The 21,975-nt window shown below is 45.7% G+C and overlaps 5 protein-coding genes across 12 annotated transcripts; 3 read left to right on the plus strand and 2 right to left on the minus strand.

Annotated features, from left to right (window-relative positions):
- Nucleotides 1–169: 169 nt before the first annotated feature.
- LOC105280089 lies at nt 170–5,206 on the minus strand. Of its 4 annotated transcripts, none has more exons than XM_011340307.2 (7): nt 5,070–5,206; nt 3,069–3,302; nt 2,682–2,874; nt 2,503–2,603; nt 2,288–2,424; nt 1,859–2,212; nt 170–1,722 (listed from the first exon to the last, which is right to left on the minus strand). In XM_011340307.2, the coding sequence occupies exons 2-7, from the start codon at nt 3,114–3,116 to the stop codon at nt 1,404–1,406; spliced, it is 1,152 nt and encodes a 383-aa protein (XP_011338609.1). In that variant the 5' UTR covers nt 3,117–3,302; nt 5,070–5,206; the 3' UTR covers nt 170–1,403. The 4 variants fall into 4 exon arrangements, with proteins under 4 accessions (XP_011338609.1, XP_011338607.1, XP_011338608.1 ...); XM_011340305.3 differs by lacking the exon at nt 5,070–5,206 and adding an exon at nt 4,196–4,347; XM_011340306.3 differs by lacking the exon at nt 5,070–5,206 and adding an exon at nt 4,166–4,337.
- A 25-nt stretch (nt 5,207–5,231) lies between these two features.
- LOC105280088 lies at nt 5,232–8,757 on the plus strand. 3 transcript variants are annotated; one of them, XM_011340301.2, is made up of 10 exons: nt 5,232–5,373; nt 5,495–5,779; nt 5,850–6,623; nt 6,747–6,960; nt 7,044–7,237; nt 7,317–7,568; nt 7,749–7,921; nt 8,017–8,167; nt 8,261–8,430; nt 8,510–8,757. In XM_011340301.2, the coding sequence occupies exons 1-10, from the start codon at nt 5,272–5,274 to the stop codon at nt 8,613–8,615; spliced, it is 2,421 nt and encodes an 806-aa protein (XP_011338603.1). In that variant the 5' UTR covers nt 5,232–5,271; the 3' UTR covers nt 8,616–8,757. The 3 variants fall into 3 exon arrangements, with proteins under 3 accessions (XP_011338603.1, XP_011338604.1, XP_011338605.1); XM_011340302.2 differs by having other exon boundaries at nt 5,236–5,373; nt 5,546–5,779; XM_011340303.3 differs by lacking the exon at nt 5,232–5,373 and having other exon boundaries at nt 5,612–5,779; nt 5,864–6,623.
- Nucleotides 8,758–8,994: 237 nt separating this feature from the next.
- On the plus strand, nt 8,995–9,837 carry LOC105280095. Its single transcript, XM_011340321.3, has 2 exons — nt 8,995–9,513; nt 9,786–9,837. Exons 1-2 carry the CDS (start codon nt 9,355–9,357, stop codon nt 9,822–9,824), a joined length of 198 nt encoding a protein of 65 aa, XP_011338623.2. The 5' UTR covers nt 8,995–9,354; the 3' UTR covers nt 9,825–9,837.
- LOC109610636 (probable peptide chain release factor C12orf65 homolog, mitochondrial) lies at nt 9,833–10,627 on the plus strand. Its single transcript, XM_020031930.2, has one exon. It carries the CDS (start codon nt 9,865–9,867, stop codon nt 10,351–10,353), a length of 489 nt encoding a protein of 162 aa, XP_019887489.1. The 5' UTR covers nt 9,833–9,864; the 3' UTR covers nt 10,354–10,627.
- A 76-nt stretch (nt 10,628–10,703) lies between these two features.
- LOC105280094 lies at nt 10,704–21,897 on the minus strand. 3 transcript variants are annotated; one of them, XM_011340319.3, is made up of 7 exons: nt 20,815–21,897; nt 19,925–20,037; nt 16,445–16,690; nt 15,892–16,163; nt 15,638–15,809; nt 15,272–15,513; nt 10,704–15,117 (listed from the first exon to the last, which is right to left on the minus strand). In XM_011340319.3, exons 1-7 carry the CDS (start codon nt 20,903–20,905, stop codon nt 11,451–11,453), a joined length of 4,803 nt encoding a protein of 1,600 aa, XP_011338621.1. In that variant the 5' UTR covers nt 20,906–21,897; the 3' UTR covers nt 10,704–11,450. The 3 variants fall into 3 exon arrangements, with proteins under 3 accessions (XP_011338621.1, XP_011338622.1, XP_026831130.1); XM_011340320.3 differs by having other exon boundaries at nt 20,547–21,897; XM_026975329.1 differs by lacking the exons at nt 19,925–20,037; nt 20,815–21,897 and adding an exon at nt 16,820–17,111.
- Between the last annotated feature and the right edge of the window lie 78 nt (nt 21,898–21,975).

Consider the following 21,975-nt stretch of genomic DNA (forward strand, 5'->3'; position numbering starts at 1 on the left):
GTTATATTGAATTGATCGAAAAATCCATGCGAATTGTTTTTAGCAAAATACAAAGTAAAACTTGAATTAAGAATTAATAATATATATAGAGCATATATATTGTATAAAGATATTTATAACATGATGTTACAAGAGACTAGAGAAGTTTTCCAAAAAATACACACACATATAACAGTTTTAATGGTATATTATTTTAATGATTCGTCCATTCACACAAGCGTACAAGATTTTATATAATTATAAAGTATACCTGTATTATAATAATCTGATTAATAGTGTGACAAATTTTTCCACGTTATTCCGTCGAGTATCTGCGAATCCTTAAACTGGAGAAGTTTGATAATGCCACGTAGAGAGTTTTCTATTTTCGAGATTAGTTCCACGAATGATAAATATATAATTATACGCCAAAGTTGTTACAAATAGCTTGTTTAATAGAGACAAGTTTACGATATCTCTGAATGGCTTTCAGCGGAAAGCAAAGAAGGCTAAGGTAAAATCAACTTTGAGAATAAAGACAATACTTGCACGTATATTTCATAAGATGCTTCGTAATGTCACCGGAAGATCGAAATAAAGTCAAGTAACGCGTTTCTGCTTTGGAAGTATTTGGAAGTATTGGACCGTGTACATAGATAGTATGCGCAACAGAATATACATTATTACATAATACAGACTAAATATGTTGCATAAAATCAATAAAAAAATATAAGAAAATATATACATACAATTCTGCATTATCTACATGTATATAATATCAATAATGGAGCAAAATCGTTCAACGACCTGCTATTCCGACAATGCGATAATGAAAATGACTAGAGTCAACTCTCTTAGAAGCAGCTCTTTAACGTCTCGTCGTTGAGTTGAAGGTTTAATATACGTACACACATGCATCTCGGCAGCACATCGGGGGACAATAGCACGCGTATTAAGCTCAAGTCCGTTCGGTAGAAGCGTCAGCCGGAAAGCCAGCACTTAGCGAGCTCTTGGTCGTGTCTTCTCTCTTCTGTAAGAAGGAAAGGGAAGAAGTCTTCTCGTCTCTATCGAAGTCATTCGCTAAAACATTCTGCTGATTATCATCGATCTACAAAGCGCAAACTTCTACGATTCCTTTACGGTAGCCTATAACGGGTGAAACTGGTATACGGACTAAATTGTTCCATCGAGAGTCGTACAGCTTATATGCTCGTTCGTCGTCGCTATCCTATTACAAGCTATATATGCGCAAAACTGACGTGATTAATCAGCACCAGAATGTGTACAAGAAAACATTGATCACTCGTTATCGATAATTCTTATAGCTGACGTCGAAACTCCTCCAATGCGTTCCAAACACGAAGAACTAAAAGCTCTCTCTCGCCGGATTCGTGGGATCCGGGGCTAACGCGCGACTTCGTGATTTACTGCCTGTGATGATGGTTGTCCGTGCCCTTGGAGCTCTCGCCCGTGTCCTCCGCGTCTCTCGGATGATCCTTAGCGTTTCTGTCTTTGAAATCGCGCGAGTGGTAATAGTGATTGCTGTCTCTTCGTGACGCCTGGCCTCTGTATTTGCGATTGCCGTCACGACCGTAGTTACGGTACTCGCGCGATCGGTAAGACGTCGACTCGAAACTAGCTGCCTCCGGGGCTGATTTAACGCTGCCGTTCTGAAGCTGCGGTAAAACGGTCGACTCTGCTTCCGTCTGGTGATCCTGTTTCTCGTGCCGATTTGTGCTGTATCTGTAACAAATTGGGAGGTTTAGTTATGCTTAATACTTCACGATAACCGTTAATTAAATATTTAATTATACAACAAAATAGAGTCATGTTTGATTACGTTTTTCATGATAAATTCAAAGTTTGCGAGGGGATGTACCTCGGTGATCTGCGATGCCAGTAGCTGGGTATCGGTAAGGGCGGAAATTTACGCGAGCTCTGTTCCTGCGTCGTGCTCGTGGGCGAACCACGGCTGTGATGGCCGTTGTTACCGTCGCGAGAGCGTCCGCCTCTGCTGGAACCGGCGTTGTTCGCGGAAGCCGCTCTCAGCGACGCTATCTCCTTCTTTTGATCCAGATTCTCCTTGTGCAATCGTTTCACCATCGCGTAAGATTCTTCCAGGAGCACGACCAAGCTGGCTTGCACCGGATCTCCGACTTGAATCGCCGCATCCGCCACCTCGATTTTGTTCTTCTCTTCGATTTTGTTCTGCTCTTCGGTCGCGTCCAGTCTCCTGCGAGGGAAAGAACAAATCGCTAATTTATCGTGCGCCAGAGTGCGATGTTACCGTGCGCGCAAAATGACTGACTTTTTCTGTTGCTCTATGATGTTCGACAAGTACTGGTTTTGTGTTTTTGCTTCTTGTAATGACGCCTTGATGTCCTGTAAATCTTTTTCTAGAAGCTCCACTTGTAGAGGTGCCACATTGACACATATTGGGCTACCCTGTAGAAATAAAATTCACGCTTCAGGATCTACCAATTCAACAGCAACGGCAAGTGTCATCAGACCGGTATAAAGTACCTTTGATTTCGCAAACCCATTTCCATTATCCTCAGGCGAAGAAGGACTACTGGGCACACCACAGTGTGCTCGTTTGGAAAATACCAACTGAAATTGCAGATCTGGAAATTCACAAGACTGACGTTAGAGGCAAGGCATTTGAAGGAAGCAAGAGTAATTGTTAAGAGTGCTCTCGTCACCTCTATTTCTTTGACGTAATGATTCTATTTCCTGGTGCAAAGCAACCAAAGTGGCTTGATGCTGCTCCTGTAGAAACTTCATGTTCTGCTCGAGCTGCATGACCCTATCTACATTCAAACCTTGGTGCCTAATGTGCACGAGTCCATCGTTTCTCTCATTCAAAGAAACTAGATCTGGTGGTGCTTTCTTCCCCTATTACGTGAACAATTACATGAAGATATAAATATTTGCAGTATTTTTATCCAAAGTACTAAATTTCGCTTGTGAAAAATAATAGAATAAAGATAATAAAATTTAGAAATAGATTTAATAAAATTAAGAAAAAAGATAGTCACATGATAATCGGTACACTAACATTTAATACGAAAAGATGCTCATATACTCACTTGGGGGAAGGGGACTGTTGGTAGTTTCATTAACACCTTGGATGTCATCTTGAAGTTATTGATCGGCACTAAATGAGTAAGCTTTTAATCACTTTGTCTCTGCCTATTTGCAATATCTATCACAGTTGCTAGCGCGTTAAGAAATATCTCACATCACGCATCAACACGATTGCAAAGTTTAAACTAGTGTTCCCTTAAACAAAAGTTTCTTGCAGTTCTATCATGAGGAGCAACCTAGAAAAAGATGGACAATTTTGAAATTAGCATTATTTGCGATATTCAGTTATAGAGGTAGAAAATCTAAATTTAATCAGAGCACGTTTAATTCCCTTGAAAAAATTGAAAAAATTCATAATGATTTAAAGGTACAAATCTATATAAATTTGTTATTTGAAATAATTGAAGCAAAAATAAAGTACGAAGAAAAACGCAATAACACTAATTAATTTTGCAAATTCGAGTATGGTGTAGTAATGTATTTTTAATGTACTATAAAAATACTGTAATCGCACATTAATGCATACATCTTCACGTGACTGCAGCGAAAGTTCTAAATGACAATCTAAATGTCGAATTCGAAAATACTATTTTCGGATCATTACAACGCCATGTAATGGGAGTATTTTAGACACTGTCAAGAAACTGATTGCGAGAAACACTGACAGTAGTGCGGAAAACGTCGGCGTGCCGCGTGAAAATCGTTAAACGCGCGTAAAAGTACTCCGGAAAATTAATTTTCCACTTGGAGTGAAACACCTTACCCAGTATACTTAAAGCTTGCAAAGGTTTCATACAACGAAAAGCGGAGAAATTGCAAGCGCAGCGAAATCCGAAGGTTGAATGAGAACGTCCTGCGCGCGCATCGAACGTCACGCCGTACCACGCCCTGATTGGTTGGCGACATTCGAACATGGCGTGCCTCGAAACTCGAGATTTAAATGATTGCACGTGATTTCGGTAACGATCATCTCTTTTATAATTATGACAAACGCGTTACTCAAGAACTATCTGCCCAATGTACAATTTTGTCTTTCATCTTCGCTTTCACGTCATTAAAAGCAAATTATTAATCACTTTCGTCGCGATTTCATATTTACGTTTGAATTTCGCGCGCTTTTCTTGATTACCGTTGTCCCAGTGGTGCTCCGACATTTATTTAGTCCACATTCTCATCATCTCCCTGTGGCATCGAACGATTTTCGACACGATCGTCAACATGATGATTCACTCGCCTAAATCAACCGCATAATTAACCGAGGTAGAAAACAGATAAACGCCACGCCGTTTCCATTTACGTAGACGGGACGGACAGCGGGTGGAATCGATGTGGGAGTACACGCCATGAATGAGCACCACCGACTCGACGGTACAACTCGCGTTCGTCACGGGGTTAACCCGCGCTTCTGAACCTTGGGAACCGCGGGAGTATTGATCCGGGCACGCAACATAGCCGCGCCCACGCCTTTCCTGATCGTATCGTCGCGCGTAGCTTCCGAACACGCGCGGCAATAAAAATCCTCAGCTCGATACACTTATTTTTCGTTTTGCCCGCACAGAGACGCTTGATTAACACTGCGTGATCGCTATCGCGCGCGTATGCGCGAGAAAATGAATGCAGAAATTCGAAAGAAAGGAGTGAGCCGTCACCGTTTTCTTCTGGTTCGTTTTACGAAATTACTTCTCGTCAGTTCGATTCAAATCTGACTTTTCAAATTCAAATTTAAATTTGATAAATTATTGAATATTCGCGAAACGTGTTCAACTTGTAATTTGATTCGAAATTTAATTTGTAAACAAATGCTCAAAAAAAATATGTAATCGTTCCAATAAAACTTTTGTTAATAATAAGACGATTAAAGTAACGATTTATGGATTCTCCATAATTAAACACCATCTATTTATGAAATATCTTTACGAGAATCACTGCATTCACTGCCGAAATTGTCTCGAATTATTTTCGAGAACGAGAAAGATATATATATATATATCGATTTTACATACCACTTCAGCTCGGTCCGGGAAAGGAACTAAGGAACTTATCTCCATGTCCATCTTCCGCGTTCCCATACGAGGAATCGTGTCCCAGTATCCAGTTTCGTAAAATTCCACTTACTACCTTTGGCGATCCGTTATTTATGGTACAACTGAGGGGACGCGAATGAACACACGTAATCGTGTACAAGGATATTGGACATAACCAAATATGTCACTTCTCTTGAGCCCCGCGGAAGCCGTCTATCGAAACGATAACAAGGCGGACAATCTGTTCCTTTCCGAGGATGAAAATGAGGATTATAACTTTAAGGTAAATCTCAAACGTATAATATTAATTTTAACGGTTATGTGTGTACGTCACATTTTATTACGTTCATTGTAGCAATCTTCGACGAGAAAAATACAGCTCACTTTGTTCTTCTCTGTTTAAGTACGTGCCCGCAAATCGTTTCAAGTATATAATAAAAGATGTACGCCGACAGCGATGCCGAGAGGAGGAGGAGAGTGTGTGGGCCTCCTTCGTCAAGCAACAGGAGTTGAACGGTTATGATAGAAATTATATCCAACCGTCCGTCCAAAGTATCAAACAGCTACTGGACGAAGGCATGAGGGAAGCCGACAAGGAACTCAAGAGACTGGAAACGGATGTCCTACCGGACAGGATAAAGAAGGAGACTGGTGGCAAGACTGGGAATGATAAGCGAAAGAAGCCAAAGGTAAGTGAATCTTGAGGATGATGCCGTGAAGAAGATGTCGACTAGATCGCTAAAGTTCACATAATAATAGGTAAATAATGTCAGGGATTCGACTCAGAAGAAGGCACCGACCATGAAGGATACCGGAACGGGTAGCGCGAATCTGCTGCTCACGATTCCCGAGGAAGAGAACATTCCCATCCACGAGAGGAGGCAGGAGCCCGAGGATTTTAAGTCGTACGCCAGGAGGTCTCGTTCCAGTCACGCCATAACGTGGAAGAAGCAGCCTGTGAGGCAGCTGCGTCCAACCACGACCAACGGCGTCGAGTGCGACTCTAGCCCCGAGAACAGTGAGCGTCGCGACAGTGTGATTCACGTACGACCGGACCCGTTCACCATGCACAAAATTCTGACGATGCAGAGGAGGGTCTGCGAGCTGCTGGACGAAATCGCGTTCCGACTGGGCAACATACCGACGCCGGACGGCATCAAGGATCTGCAGAGGCGGCAGCAGTGCGTTGCCGAGTTCGTCGTGCGATTCTCGCGGAACTACCTGTACGATCTCAACAGATACGTGAAGGACATACAGAGGCACATGTACATTATCTCGCCGCGGGCGCGAATACGACCGAATCACCGAAGCCTCGGGCTGCACATGCACGCGATCGAGCACAAACTGCTCGCCGCACACCAGTTGCTGCTGCACGCGTTGATCGCCTACTGCAAACACATTCCCAGCTCCATCCTGAAGGGCCACCCCGGCAAGTTCAGGGAGATATTGCAAGTAGTTATCGATCTGAAGACCATGTGCGATAGGCTCCACCTAAATTATCTTGATTCGGGCGACACCGACATTCTGTCGTTGGTAATGCGCTTCTCGACATAAACTTATATCGCGATACGCTTTGTGCTATCGTTATCCTGCTGCATCTTGCAAGAGTGCAAGAAACATTAGATTCAAATTCGCTTACAGGTTCTCTAATTACAGGGAAAGGATATTGAGGGCAAGTGTAACGCCATTCTGTCAAAGCTAAAGTTACACATGGACAACGAGCTTGACAATAAAACGTCATCGATGGCATCCTTCACTCCGCACTCGGCAAACAACAAGAAGCGAGTCAATCGCAAACAATTATCTAATCGGCTCAGCATGTACAGTATGGGTGCCAAAGTCCCCAAAAATAATCCCAGAAGCAAAATCAGTATGTAAAGCTAGCTACCCGAGATGTAATAAATTACACGTTTGTAGTTTAGTTTATGTACTGTATGTGCATTATTCTTCCAGATAATTATCAGAAGGACAAGAAGTATAACGCGATAGACATTAGGAAGGTTTCCAACGAGTCGATATTGGATCAACCGTATCCAAGTCCCGTAACACCATCCAGGGATCAAGTCGATATTAAAAAGCACAGAACGTACGCAAAGGAGGAGGATATAAAAACTGTGATGGACACGTTACCTATAGATTCAGATAATGTAAAAAGGCCTACTAGCATCGATGCAAAATGAATTTAACGAAGAAACGAATTTGAACTGAAACTTATTCGCTTCGCAGGGCAGCAATCCTGACTCACAGGAGAGGCACTATAGTGCGATGCTTACGAGGAGAATACCAAAGACGTCGAGGAAATCGTCTGACAAGTTACAGCACGCGAAGTCGTCGGAGACCATAGAGGACATTGTGAAGAATACCTGCACAAACAACGATGACAATTCGATGAAAAATGTGACGACGATCACGGAGGAACATTTATCTAACTTGATACCGATTATAGCAGACCTCATGTCGTTTGTCTCCAACAACAAAGTAACTTGCAGAGATATCGATCAAATTGTCACTAGTACAAAAAGAAATAAATTAGAATTCCATTAAGAATAAAGTTAAAAAAGATAAAATATAATTTTATATACATATATATATATCAAACACACGCACGCACGCACAGAGTAATCGATTGTATTACAAGCATTGCAAATTCGCATATAGCAAAGTGATCCTGCGGCAAAGACAATATCGACCACCACCGCCAAGCAGCTAATGGAATTTCTCCAGAAATATCAGTCGCCTAAAAGCACGGCGATCAGTGCTAGCACGAGCCGCGACGTGTGTCATTCTTCTACAGAGAGCAGCTACGAATGTGAACACCTCAAAACGGACAGGTAATTATTACAGGCTATATAGTTTGCACTAGAATATGCATGTTCCTTTCTTTTAGAATATATTAATTACTTATTTGTATATTTCGTTTTCAAAGAACTTTAATCGGAACACAGAAGAGTGGCGAGAATATGCGGCTGATTTGCGTGTCGTCGATAGAGAATGCGCCGAGAATGCCGCGCTGCTGCGACGCGTCGTGCCAAGCGGATTGCGAGAGACTGACGGGACTGCCCGACTTTGAAATGAAGGTTTGAAATAAATTGTAAAATAAGAAAGAATAACAAAGATTAATTCTGGAAAATATCAACGATGTTAATTGCCGTTGTACTTATTATTGATAGATGAAGGAGAGAAACCGCATAGCGGACGCCATGGATAATATCGAGCTTGTTGTTTCCGACGAGATCGAGATGAATTTTCTCCAGTATAAACGCGAGTATCAACGTCTGATGCAATCGATCCCAATGTACTCTAGCAATACACAAAACAAACCGTGGGACATCGTTGCCTGGTAGGCATAATCTTGCTAGAGATTATACATTTTTTACTTAATCTTTCTATATCTATACAATGATTAATATTGTTTGCAGGATATCGGACAAACTCGTGGATGAATTAATAACGGAAATTGCAAAGGAGCTGCAAATAGACGACGTCATACGGAAGCTGTTCGAGTTGGAGTTCCAGGAGTTCTAATGCTACTGTGTCTCTTCTGCACTCTTTTGTCAAACCAAAAGAAACAAACAAAGAGAAATCGTGCGAAGAACTCGCGCGTAAATTTGAGATCTTTTATATATACGAACTGCAAATTTTGAAAATAAAATATTGATTTTTTAAATTTGCTCTTCCCCCGTTAATCATTACAACATAATTATATTGTAATGCATTTCATGTTTAATTATTTTTTATTTATTTAATTAATACGATTCGATATCGAGTGTGTGCGTTGAACAATCGCATCAAGATTCAGGTTTTAATAATTTTAGTCTAGATTAAAGAAGCCAGCTCCGATTGACTTGACCTTGACATATGTCGTCAAGGACACATTCCTGAGTAACATGCAAAAAGTCTCAGCCGTCACTCGTTATTTATTCAAAAGTTATTAACAAAAGAGAGCTGGTTCCTTTAATCTGGACATTTGTCCATAATTTTCTATAGAAAAGCGAAAGTTTTAATTTTATTGGAAAATCTATTGTTGAAAGCAGGTTGGTAATTTTTGGACATCTTGTTATACGTAATATGGTATGTAGTGCTCGTGTCAGCTGATTTGTTACAAAAGCGCCGGCCATGTAGCGTGGTGCGTTGATGCGTTCTTGCCTTGTGCACGATCTCCGCATTGCACAATATTTTTTTGGCAATACCGATGTGATACCTATCCGAAACGAAATAACATCTATATCACATTTATTCGGAAGAAATTGTGCGATTAAACGCGATGAGCCGACAAGCAGTCCTGAAACTTTACAAGGATATTCTGAGATACGGGGAAACTTTGAGGTTCACCAATAAAAAGTACTTTCAGTACCGGATACGAACGGCCTTCAAGGATAACAAAGATTTGATGGACGAGGAAACGATAGATTTTCAACTGAAGGTAATCACGCTTCGATATACAGTCGTATTATTTGCAATTTCTTTCATAAGCTATTCCTAACCTATAAATCTGCTATCGATGGATGCACATGTTTACGTTTCTTTTGTGTTCACACTAATCTTCAAGTGGTGTAAAAGCGTGACACCCAATATTGCTAATTCGCTTTTTCAGGCAAAGTTTTAATTTTATTTCTCATATTGTCACATGGAATAACATCATATATTCCTTTTGACAATTCAGTTATGTAATCAATTGTTTGTTTCTTCTTTTAGAAAGGTATGCAATTCTTGAAAGCTAGAAGAGTGGTGTAAATCATTACAAAAAGGAGCAAATAATACCGAATAAGAAACCATGTTGACAAGGTCCTTATCAGTGTGCCTCAACATCTACAACAGAGTTTGCTTAACAAATTGCAGTGAACTCCTTCTATCAAATGCCACAATTATTTGCAAGAATGTACAAACTCGTGATAAGTCGTACAAACGTTACCTCGATTACTCAAACGTGCCCACGCTGGAGGAGACCGACCTTGAGGAGCAGTTTGTCCGGGGCAGTGGTCCGGGTGGCCAGGCAACGAACAAGACGAACAATGCGGTGGTGTTGAAACACAAACCCACGGGCTTCGTCGTCAAGTGCCATGAGACAAGAAGCATGTGGGACAACAAGAAACGCGCACGCGAAATCATGATAACAAAACTGGACAATTTGCTGAACAAGGAGAACTCCATCGAGGCTCAGATACGTGCTCTCGAGAAAAAACGACAAGCGAGCAGAGATTACAAAAAGAAAAAGCTGGCAGAGATGAAGAAAGCCTTCCGGGAGCGTGAGGGCTTGACGTGACGTAACTTGTTTGTTTTTACACTAATTTCCGCTAAAATGTGAATTAGTTTTAAAGTACATTGATAAGAGTCTGAAATCCATTGATGCTAATCATGATCAATTAAGAATTTTAAGTAGTAATTCAATTGTAATTGGTTAATTCGATTCCATTTGTCTTAAATTTCTCTTCAGAAATATAAAAGTTCTTTATTTCAGGATTATATAATAGTTAAGTGACTGCTTAGCTCATAATTTACGTGATCGTTGTAAATAAATAATCTTTCCTGTAATAATATAAAAAATTTATTGCTTACAAAAAATCCAAAATTTAGATTTAAGTAGTAAGGTAGGAATCAATTAAGTTATTTGAATTTATTGGTAGAATTTTATTCAAGGAAGATTTGGTAGTTAAAGGTGCAGAAAAAGAATGCAATGAAGCAACTTTTAATGAAAAATTCGTATTTTTAATAATTTCTCTTTCTGAACTCATGCGTGTGATTTATAACAATTTTGTTTAAAATATTTCGGATATATTGGGATGAATTGAAAATACAGAAAATTACTTTCAATAATACGCAGTATAACGGAAATGATTACACTGTTATAAAGCTGTATGCAGTCTTGCGTACTCTAGAAACATAATACATTCTAAATAGGAATAATTCTTAATCATGATCCGAGAACGAAACGAATGTTTAAAATAATACAAGATTTTCGTTCAACGTGAAATTATAGAAAAAGAAAGGGAGGAAATAAAAATAGAAAAGTGAAATGATAATGGATTAAAAAAAAGAAAGACTGAAACAGTGTCCACGAACACAACACGATTGCATCTAAAGAATGTACGATATAGGACGTATCGGATGGGAAGAGTGTTGAAATTAACCATCTGAAAGAACATCACTAAGTAGAATGATATCACTAAAGAGATAGAGAGAAATAGTGAGAGTGAGTAATCTACTGACGCGATGTTAAATACTACTCTACGCGTACACAAATAATATCTTTATACACAATGTACACTGCGATGACGAGAGGTCGGATTGCGAAATGGACCGTCGGCCATCGCTGCTCGAATATAAGCCCAAGTATAGTCTCTTTCTTTGTCCTTCGGGTCTTCAGCTGCTCTTTAACCACCTTCTGAAGTGTCCGCGGCCTGACTTTACGCGCTTCTTCGGCGGTTGAGCATTCGACGGCGACGAACCGCCGGAACTTCTCAACCGTCGGTTGCTCGCCACCGTCACCGTCGACAGAATACTGTGATCCATGTCCACCTGATCGTCGAGCTTCATCATTCGCACGACCGGCTGGAACTCCATACTAGAGCGACGCTGCTCGAGCTCGGTGGATGATATCACCGGCGGACTTACGCGCTCTGCCAACGCGCACTGGTCCACGGGTTCGGACAGCTCTTGAATGTTGTTCGACGACGAGATGGCCTCGCTCTTGCGCTTCACGCCGCGTACTACGGCGGTACGACTTGGCGACTGTTTTTTGTTACACGACGTAATACTTAAGTAGGCGTCCTTTTTACAATTTTCGTCGTCGTACACTACCGCGACATGATCGGACGACGAGAGATCGCTGCGAGTGACGGCAGCCGTCCTCGACGAGCGTTTCCTGGAATAGACGCGTCTCCGCGAGCCCATCCGACCGCGCCGTGTCGTCGCGAACACGATACCGTGACGGCGCGCTCTCAACAGCTCGCCCGCATGCGAGGAGGGATTCTCCTCGCAGTTGCCACCGCGTAGCTGCCGCTTCGTCGATAACTCGGAATTCGAATTGTGGTGTTTCCTAGGAACTATACCGGATTCTGCATCCTTCCTGCACTGTAACTGTAGGTTGTCCTGATTCTCGATCTCCGTGTCTCGTGACTCGCAGTCGTCGTCGTCGGTGGCAGCAACGGTAACGTGTTCCCGTTGTCGCTTCCTTACCGGCGTCGATTTCGCAACGAAGCTTCTGTCGCTGATTGCACCGTCCTTCCTGCCGAGCAGGTTTTGGTTCTCATGATTCTCGTCATTGCCCGGATCAGTTTCCGAAAAATCCTCAATGTCCGACAGATTCTTCCTGCATGGATAGTCCTTATCCGACATGTAGCTCTTATTCATCGCATCATTGCACGTGCTTTCCGATATGGACGATGACTCTACGTAGTTATCCATATTGTCATTGTTAACGACCTCCGTACTTTTGTTCTTTTTCGTCAGCGCCTCGTGACAGATATTGTGAGCCGTGGTAGTCTCCAGTAAAGCGTCAGAATCGCTCTTCTGATTGATGCTTAACCGTTCGACAGCGGTTGACAATGCAACGTTGCTGTTTGTTACCGCATGAAGATCCGACAATCTGTTTGACGTCTCCAATGCTTGTCGTTCTGCAAAACCTTCGTTACTGTAAAGCCTCTTCCCCATCAACGATTCTCCTTCACAGTCCATCTTGCTGCTTATCTGCATCTTTTTCTTCATCTTGTTACCAACTGGCCAACCAGTCCGGTTTTTCCTTCGTTTCCTTCGCCGTAGCGGAATGTCCATATTCGCGTCGCCGCATTCCGAGTTGGCACACGATGAATTGTTCTCCAGACAATTGACCATGTCTTGGCAATTGTCTAGCAGCTCCAGCAGATTCGGTGGCGCGCCTTTTGGTACGCTCGTTTCGCAAAAGTCGTCAGCGCCCTGCGCGTCCAAATCTGCCTCGAACGAGTCGTCCAGCTCTGGCATGCCTTTCGCGCTCAGCATTTCATCGATCGTTCTTGCCATCTCTTTCAACTCCTCGTCCACGTCCGATCTGGGATCTTGCTTCTGCTCGAGTCTCGGTGTATCCATGCGCAATCTGATTGGCGGAGACTCCTCCACCGTGCACAGGTGCGACGACTGTTGCTGCTCTCGTTTCCGGATTATGGTAGACATTATCGCCAACGTGGACGCGTGACAACGTGGACTCTTTCGCGGCGAACGTCCCGCGCACCCTATACCCCGTCCACGGCCCCTCTTCCTGCCTGGGTCGATCCTCCCTGGATGCCGCATCAGTATCTCGTGGAAGTTCTCAATCTCGTACGGCAGGAGAAACGGTTTCATCGCGTCACACTCGCTGAAGCAGTGCCAGAACTCGGTGCCCGTGTCCTGACGCTGGTACGTCTGGTACCACGGCTCGGATTTCGGTATCGCCTCGAAGGAGAACTGCATCCTTTCGATCTCCGCCGATGGCCTGGACGGATAAGTCTTCGCAGCGACACCATCAGTCTGCGGTTTGCAATCTTCCATAGGTCCCTGCGTCGATTTTCTCGTCGTCGCATGTTCGCCATTATCCGCGACGCCATCCTTGATACCGGTCAACGGCGCCTGGTACCTCAGTCTGCTGCCTGGCGTCTCGAACTTGTAGTAGTCCGCGTTATCCTTGATAAACGCTTCGGCCTGCGTACGTCTCCTCTTCCTTGCTCTACCTAGATGCGCGGAGTCCTGCGAATCTTCTTCGACGACCTCTTGCTTCACGGGGCTGGAATCTAACGACAAACTCGACGACAGTACGGACGAATTGACGATCTCGTTGACCTCGATACTATCTGTATCCCTCGGCAGTACACTGCTCTGCTCGTCGTCGCTGGTACGTTCGCTGGAATCTTCCCGTTTCGGTTCGCCGAACATGAAGGATTCCGCCTCATCACTCAGCAACGACAATTCCGACTTTCGCACACGCTTGAACCGCACCACTACCGGCTTCTCGCTCGACGGTACCTCCTTCTTCTCCTCGTCATCGCCGTCTTTCAACGCTGCCTGTTGCGGATTACCACTCGGCACCGCGCTCGATCGCAGCTTGTTACCCAACACTTCTACCTTGTAATAGGCGCGATTGTCCTCGATCAAGCGCTCTTCCACCGATAGCCGTTGTCGACACCGGCCTCTGATACCCCTGCCTCTTCGGTTGGCTCGCGGATACTTGAGTTTCACGCATCGTGCGTTCTCCCCTTCCGCTACTTTCAGGTCCTTTTGTTCGCTCTTGTTGTCACTATAGCCATTGCAAACAACCTCATTTGCAACACGAGCATTTGCATCGTTCCCGTCTGAAATTTTTTTTACATCCGCCACCTTTTCCGCTTGCAACGCGCAATTGTCCCTCTGAAGCGTGTCGTCCTTGCACGGTTTGCAACTCCCGGTATAACCGACATCATCGACCACACCGTTCTCGTTTATCCTATTACACTCCAGAGCACCCGCGTTCGCGTCACCGTTGCACTCGTTTTTCTTCAGGTAATCCGGATCTTCCAATATGTGACGCGAGTTTACAACACCGTTTTGCTTATTGTTATGAATAATCGCCGGCTGTAGGCTCGCCGGATTGGAATTACCGTTGTTGATGCCGTCTTCCTTGTTGTAAACCTCGTCAATGTCCTTCGAGAACGATTTGATCTTGAAGTCCTCCTGCTTAGGGTCCTTCAGGATATCCTCCGCGTACTTCTCGTCCGGTTCGTCCTCCTCGATCCAGATGGTTCCCTTCGAGCGCTTCTTGATGGTAAAACCCTCGAATTTGTTATTGTACAATTTGTCGCTCTTGTCGACCTCGTGCCACGGACTGCCCTTCGACCTGAGAAGATGCCCGCTCTCGTGTTTCGCGCGAGCGCGCAGGTTATGCGGCGAGCTCAACTTCAAATTGAGGTTCCTACGCGCGCCGTTCACCATTTTTATCTCGTCAACGTCGAAGTTACTCAAGGCCTTGGTGTTCTTCGTGATCTTCTCCTCGGGCAGTACATTGTGAAGATTGCTGTCTCCATTAGGGAACAAGCTGCAGTCTTTCCTGCAACAGAGACAGACGAGTGCATTTACAATCATGTGAAACGTGAATGATAATTAATCGTACACGAATAATAAACTGAATAACATCTGTGTCCACTTAAATGAATAAAATCTAATCAAACAACGGGAACTATGCTTTAAGTGCGAGCGCTCACTCGATATCCTTTGTCCTGTTCAGCTTCAGGAACGCCTCGACGTTAGCACCTGTGCTGATCAACGTGTCCAACGACAGGAAATTGTCATCGTTAGCCACAAAGTTCACATGCTGGTCGCTTTGCATGTGCTTCGACAGATCCTCATAATGGGTGCGACAGATTTCGCAGTAACCAGGTACTAGCTGTTCCGTTCTGCGAGCACGTGCGGCAGTGGCACGGGGTCTCCGAGTCATTTCTTTACCCTGTTACCCCACATGAAAAAAAAATTGCCCATGATATAAAAATGCTTCCTCTTCACATAATATTATTATTATTATTATATAATAATGTAATATGCTCAGTGCAATAGCGGCGGATGAAACGTACCTCCTCCTTATTTATAGATTCACTATCTTCCTTATTCTCCTTGACCTCTTTGTTAATTAGTTTGTTCTCTACCTTTCCCTGCTTCTTTGTGTCGAAGGGGCACGAGCCTGGATCACCGTCAAAGTTAAACGTTGGCCACGACGACAATTCCAGGAACACGGGCCTGGTAGTTCTACGAACAGAGACGCAGAGGCGTAAGAGAATCTTCGAGCAAGCGGAGAGGAGAGGCAATTGACATCACGGAACTTACTTACCTGCAGAAGGATTCGAATTTGACGTACGATCCTTTCAGATGCTTGATCTTAATATTTCTCCCTGGGTTAATCGACTTATGTTGATTGACTTGTTTCAACTGCTTCAGGTTATAGCTATCCTTGATGGATGCATAGATCCTGTCAAGCCAAGCCTGAAGCTTATCCGTCGCCCAAATAGGAATTCCCCAACTTTGGGCGTTATCTAATGGATCCACGGAACACTGTTGTGGCTGCGTCAGAGCACGTTCCAACATTGCATCCACCCGCGATTTCTGTTTAGTGATAGACACAAGGCGGTTACAAAGAATTCAATCACTGTTGCAATTCGTAAATTTATGTAACATAAATTTTTATTGTAATCTTATGTGCCATATATGCCTCTAAATTTATGGTACGTCTTACAAAGTGACAAAAGATGGATACTTCACTTTTCTTATGCAGAATAAAGTAATTGACGCAACGTGTCACCTGTAGACAAAGTGACACGTAGATCTTTCTTTTTACAAAGCATCAAACACAAGTGACGCAACGAAAGTTTGTCTCTCGTACTCACGGATCTTTGAGTAGTTTGGCCCCGTAGATTGGTAGAGTTGGACGAGGGGCATTCAGAACTCAGTAGCGGCGTCGGCGGCGTGGGAGTGGGCGTTGGGGCTTCTATGCTTCTGAACGAGCGGGGTCCCCCGCTGCCACCACTGGCGCAACCCCATCTATGTCGCTCGAAATTCGCGTGACCTGTCTTCTTGTCTACCCGATCACTGATCACAAGAGTCACGCTGCGTACTAGAAACAATTCGATCGCCTGGAAAGAAAACACAGCAAAGTTGAGGGTACACATAAGCTGATGACGGCACAAGTGACAGATGTAGCGCGACATTATCAGACGAGTGAGTAAACATACACGCAAGCAACGTCCAAGTAATCAACTAACGCTCAGATTACATTCCCCGCGAGGAACATCGGGGCTTCTTCCACGGTTCCGCCTCACGCCGCTTCACGAGCACGGACAAAGGACCTACACACAATCGTGGCTCGCCGAGTCGACGACGCGTTCGGGCTGTCGCCTCGAGCGTCCCTTGAGAACGAGTGTGTGAGTGAGCGAGCGAGCGAACGAAAGAGTGAGGAAGTGCGCGCGCGAGTGAGTGACGGAGACAGTCCGGCTTTCGAGGAAGTTTATCGTTTGCGCAACGAGCAAAACGTCGCGCGCGCGGCACATGCACGCGCGGCGCATACGTACGTATACAAACAAGACGACGCGCGCGAGCGGAGGCCTCCGATGCTTGGCAGCTCGGATACGCGTTCACATCGCATTACGCTGACGTCAAGTGATTTCGCGGCCTTCCTCGAACGGTGGTGGCAACGGCGGCGGCAGGGGCCGACCGTTACACAGAGAAACGCGATCCGGCAGGGAACGCGCGCGCATGCCACCACGGCTGGTCCTCATGTAGTAAACGTCGCCGCTCGCCGTCCGCCGGTCGCATAGCGTTGTTCTAATAATACGACGCGGTGCGCGTCAGCCGCCGCCAGCCGTCTTCTCTCGGGACCCGGAGGACGCGCGCGGGAGCACGTGGGGTCGTCTCCGCCGTGGGTGATCTCGATCTTGATCTCGATCTCGATGACAGTGCACTCGACACGGAATAACACGAGCGAGAGAGGACGCGCTGGTCGTTCGATGCCTGTCAAGCGCGTCACTCGGGCTTGACCACTCAGATTTGGCGGTGACTCTCTAGCCTCTAGGATGCCGATTGTCGCTGCTCCGCGAGAGACGCGCTATCCACGTCGCGATCGCTAAACACAAGGACGACGGCACGGACGTGAGATCGACGCGGGTGACGCACAGGGGAGAATCGCGCGAGCGAGCGTAGAAGAAACGGGAGAGGAGTCGCGCGACGCTGCTCACTGCTCGCTGTTACTGCCGTCCGCGGCGGACACAACTGTCACGCACAAAATGGCCATTCGCCGTTAGCAGCTTGGCACGGGGGCCTGGAGACGGCGCGCGCGTTCGCTCCGCTCTCGCCGACGTCGACGGCGGAAGAACGCGCGGCCGCCGATGGGCGACGCGATGCGCCACGTAATTCAGGGAAATCCGGTCACTCCGCCGCGCCGCTCTCGGTGCCACCGTCTTCCTCGCGCGGGCTCTTCTCGCGCTATTCTCGGCCGCTTTTCAAAATCGCGCGTGCACAGGCAGGCAGGCGCGCACGGTTTCGCGGACCCGCCGTCCAGATGGGGCGACGCGAGCCGGTTTCTCACGATTTGTTTGTCAACAGACGGACGCGGATTCGTATGCGTGAACTCGATCTGTGCCGCTGGATGCGACTTTGCACTCACGCATCGCGAGAAACGAAGAATTTGCCCGCTTCCTTGAAACGTCTCGCGTTGCGATTTCTCGGATCCACGGTACGGATCGACCGTTCTGTTTCATCACGCTGTGACGTTAGGCGAGATGTACGGTTCTTCAATACGCTGTGTCTACACATGACAGTCATTTCCTTCGTGCGTCATCGCCGCTTCAATTAGTCTTGTCAAAGCGCGCAAACTTCAACTTTCGGTTTTCATCTTCAAATGGAGAATTTTTATTCTTCACGCCGCAGCGTAACGCCGTGACTTTTTGGCAGGCATGCCGTCGCATTCCGCACGTGCATGCACGTTGAACACGGCGGATCCTCCTTTCCTCCCTCCTTTCGGAATCCGCTTTCTTCGTTTCTTTTTATTTGAAGTTTGTAACTTCGTAGACCGCCGCGAAGATGGCGCGAGAGGCGAGCCGCGGGAATTGTTTGTCAACAGAAAAAATCGTTCGGTCGGGGTCATCCGTCGCGCGCACGGCTCGGCGACTACGATTGTTGTACGTGCGGCACGTACAGGGGCTTAGCATCGCGTCGCCGCTGCCGCGAGCGTTGCCGAGAGAGGCTGAATTTAGGGCGTAGCCCGCGCGCGCGACTCGGCAACGACGCGACGTAACGCGCGGCGGCCTCGCGTGAAGCACGGTCGGCCACGAGTCCGCGAAACCCGCTTCCTCGTCCGTAAATGCTCGGTCACGTATCAGAGTCGGACCCTGCAAATGATGGATCTATCCTTTCTACGTTGCACTCGCCGCGATTCAAACGAGATGGATTTTTGGCGGGGAAAAATTAGATCGAAAGGAAGAGGCCATTTTAAAAAAGATTTTATATTTTCCATTTTCACGATGGAAACAAATACGGATATTTAAAAATTGTAGAGTTATGAAATTCTATTTAAATTGTACATTATTCGAGTTTTGTTGGTACGCGAATATTAATCGCGATGGAAAAGGCACGCATCGCAGCTCGGGCGTGATAGGTACTGTTTTTTCCTATTAAAGATTACGTCGCGACCTACTTACGAAGAAAGTAAAAATAAAGCCAAAGCGTCTCTTAAGTAATGTGCCTTTCTCTTTTCTCTTATTTCTACGGCAAATTTACTTTTCTTTTCAACTGTAAAGATTAATAATGTAACGAAATCCCCGGCAGTTCATTAATGGACAAAGAGTAAATTGGCTTCATCGAGAGAATCGGTTGGAAAAGAAAAAAGGTCGAGCGGTAACCGCAGTTACTCGTTTTCACGAGTGACCCGATAAAATCCGCGCGCGGGACTTTTTCGGGAAGGAGTTTGCCGTGTTCCGGCAGTTCGATAATCGTGCGCGTACTCAGTAGTATCACCGCGGCAACGAGGTCGGGCGCTTGAATGGTCGGAGAGCGCATCGCCACGAGAGAGATTCGAATTTTCTTTTTGTGTTGCGCCCCTCGGCAGGGGAGCGAGCGCGCGTTACGTCGAAGCGGCTGTAGGCATAGTGATCGAAAATGGCGGGAAGAGAGAGAGAAAGAGCGAGAGACGGAGCACGGAGGGGGAAGAGAAAGAGATAGGTAGAGAAAGTGAGAGAGGGGCTCGCACACTCGCCCGAAATACACTAAAACGCTCTGACAAATCGATAAGCGGCGAGAAACGAGGCGGTAAATGCGGCTACGGGCTACACTCTAACGACAGCATCGCGCAAACTGAGATGAGGTTGCAAACTCACTCCGCCCAACTCCTTGATCTTTCCCTCTAACTTGGCCGCAGTGGCATGATTCTTTATGTCCAGGTAGAACGACTTCTTCTCCAGCGGTTTCAGGCCCTTCTGTATACGGACATCTACGAAAAAGGTTTCAGTCTTATTCGCTTTGATACATTCGTGATACGCGCATTCGTGTCAACTTGTTGGTTGTCACACCTAGTGTCGGCAGTGGACGCGACACGGCGTGACGGAAATTTTTCTACTGTTCACTCGGAACGAACGGAGGGTTTTGCGATACGTCTGAAACTTGTTTCCTACCGAGTTCTTGAAGAATAGAATACGATAAAATCAAGTGTCCAGCCATCGCTAGGTGTCATTACGATCATGAGCTATCTCGTACCAACCGCTGTACAAAACACGTGGATACAGACAAATTGGTGCGGCTTTTGTGAGCAAGATACATCAACAATGACAATCTGGTCATTACATCCAGAAAATGTATCAAAAATATAATATAACAAGAGAGAAAATAATAGTTATTTCTCTCTCGTTGTTAAGAGAAAGGAACACCGGTAATCACTGAGAATGCTCGCAGATAATCACGAGGACTCTGTCATTTGTATCGTACCGTGGGGGAAAAACAAACCTGGATCTTTCATGCAAAACAACTTGATGAAACGGAGACGTATCGAAGCAACTTTCCGTGTAGGAATTCCAGAGTGTGCTCAGCGATCACCGATTGGTTCTCGTCGCTCGTGTGGGAAGAGGAGCTCACACGTACGCGACGTAACCGTGCCGTTAGCGGCCGGGCAAACATCTCTCTAGCCGATGTCCATTAACGGTCGGCCCGGCCTGGCTCGACCTGGCGCGTTATTATGCAACGCGGATTATTACGCGCGCGTTCCGGGACTTACGTGACGTTCGCCGCGGATCGGATTTGTTCTCTCTCGACGGTTGTCTGTGTTGCTGCTGCTGCTGGTGTTGGTGCTTGGACGGCGATACCATTCCTACGCGATAATGATGCACCGCACGACGCAGTACCGCAACGATGTTGTCCCTATCTCACTGTTGTCCCTCGTCGTCGTCGTCGTCGTCGGCGGCGGCGGCGGCGGCGCACTTCCCATCCTCATCGACACACCGAGTCACGACGTCGTAGAGGCGCGGTCGCATGCTCCGTCCTCCCTCGCCCGTCGTCCTCTCCTGCCTTGCCTCTCACTTGCGGGAGCACGTGCGTCACGATCGTGCACTCAGGATACACTCGCTATCGCGGTTACTGATCCGTGCGTTGTCGACCGACTCGGCTGATTCGCATCTTCGATCAAACGCGAGCCACAATTGTCCGAATCGCTCGCTCCGCGCACACACTCGAGCCTCGGGTTCCACACTGTAAACTGAAGCGCGCGCACCCTGAAGTTACTCGCGAACCGAGCGATCGCCAGGCTGGCCAACGTCCGCGCGCTCGATTGTCACTAGACGCAAACGAGGGCGAGAGAAAGTTCAGAGGAATGAGTCGGTTGTGGATTTTTGAAATGATCGTGACATGCACGATGTTTCCGATTTGTAGGAAGAACGATAGAAAAGAGATGTATATACTCGAAGCGAGGAAAGATCGATCCTGTGATAAATCTCTAGCAGTGTCGCCAACATTTATTTCACGAAACCGTTGGACGAGATGCGTGATAATTGACATTAATTATCCGGTGGGATGTATTGTGGAATATTAGCATAATTATTATAACTGAATTATCGTTTGTATATACGTGTTGGGTGATTGATTTATCCGCACTGACGCGAGCAATGAGAAATGACGAGTTTTTCAAATCCGAGAGCCATTTGTTGCTGTATTCAGATCGTTGGACAGTGGCGCTGATGGCGAGTGATGCTAGTGGAATATTTTAAACGAGTTTTATATTTGAAAGTTTGTTTACAATTAATTTTTAAGTAATCTTGTTAAGTTAGGTTAGATAACTGTAAACAGAAATGATCAAAAGTTAATTTGTAGATTTTTCTCATCAATCGCGATTCATAATTCCAAAATTACTAATCCTTTCGAGTGAAAAATTTTTATATTTTGC

Source organism: Ooceraea biroi, chromosome 2 (genome assembly GCF_003672135.1).
Source record: "Ooceraea biroi isolate clonal line C1 chromosome 2, Obir_v5.4, whole genome shotgun sequence".
Taxonomy (NCBI): Eukaryota; Metazoa; Arthropoda; class Insecta; order Hymenoptera; family Formicidae; genus Ooceraea; species Ooceraea biroi.

Excerpts from the sequence above, each read along its gene's own strand:
- LOC105280095 (XM_011340321.3), top strand. The coding sequence starts at position 9,355 with ATGAGCCGACAAGCAGTCCTGAAACTTTACAAGGATATTCTGAGATAC. Across the intron at positions 9,514-9,785 it reads CGATAGATTTTCAACTGAAG|AAAGGTATGCAATTCTTGAA; the intron begins GTAATCACGCTT and ends TTCTTCTTTTAG.
- LOC109610636 (XM_020031930.2), top strand. The coding sequence starts at position 9,865 with ATGTTGACAAGGTCCTTATCAGTGTGCCTCAACATCTACAACAGAGTT.
- LOC105280089 (XM_011340307.2), bottom strand. The coding sequence starts at position 3,116 with ATGACATCCAAGGTGTTAATGAAACTACCAACAGTCCCCTTCCCCCAA. Across the intron at positions 2,213-2,287 it reads ATCATAGAGCAACAGAAAAA|GAGACTGGACGCGACCGAAG; the intron begins GTCAGTCATTTT and ends TTTCCCTCGCAG. Across the intron at positions 1,723-1,858 it reads TGGCATCGCAGATCACCGAG|ATACAGCACAAATCGGCACG; the intron begins GTACATCCCCTC and ends AATTTGTTACAG.
- LOC105280088 (XM_011340301.2), top strand. The coding sequence starts at position 5,272 with ATGTCACTTCTCTTGAGCCCCGCGGAAGCCGTCTATCGAAACGATAAC. Across the intron at positions 5,780-5,849 it reads ATAAGCGAAAGAAGCCAAAG|GTAAATAATGTCAGGGATTC; the intron begins GTAAGTGAATCT and ends ACATAATAATAG. Across the intron at positions 8,431-8,509 it reads CCGTGGGACATCGTTGCCTG|GATATCGGACAAACTCGTGG; the intron begins GTAGGCATAATC and ends TATTGTTTGCAG.
- LOC105280094 (XM_011340319.3), bottom strand. The coding sequence starts at position 20,905 with ATGGTATCGCCGTCCAAGCACCAACACCAGCAGCAGCAGCAACACAGA. Across the intron at positions 15,810-15,891 it reads AAATTCGAATCCTTCTGCAG|AACTACCAGGCCCGTGTTCC; the intron begins GTAAGTAAGTTC and ends CTCTGTTCGTAG. Across the intron at positions 15,118-15,271 it reads AACAGGACAAAGGATATCGA|GAAAGACTGCAGCTTGTTCC; the intron begins GTGAGCGCTCGC and ends TCTCTGTTGCAG.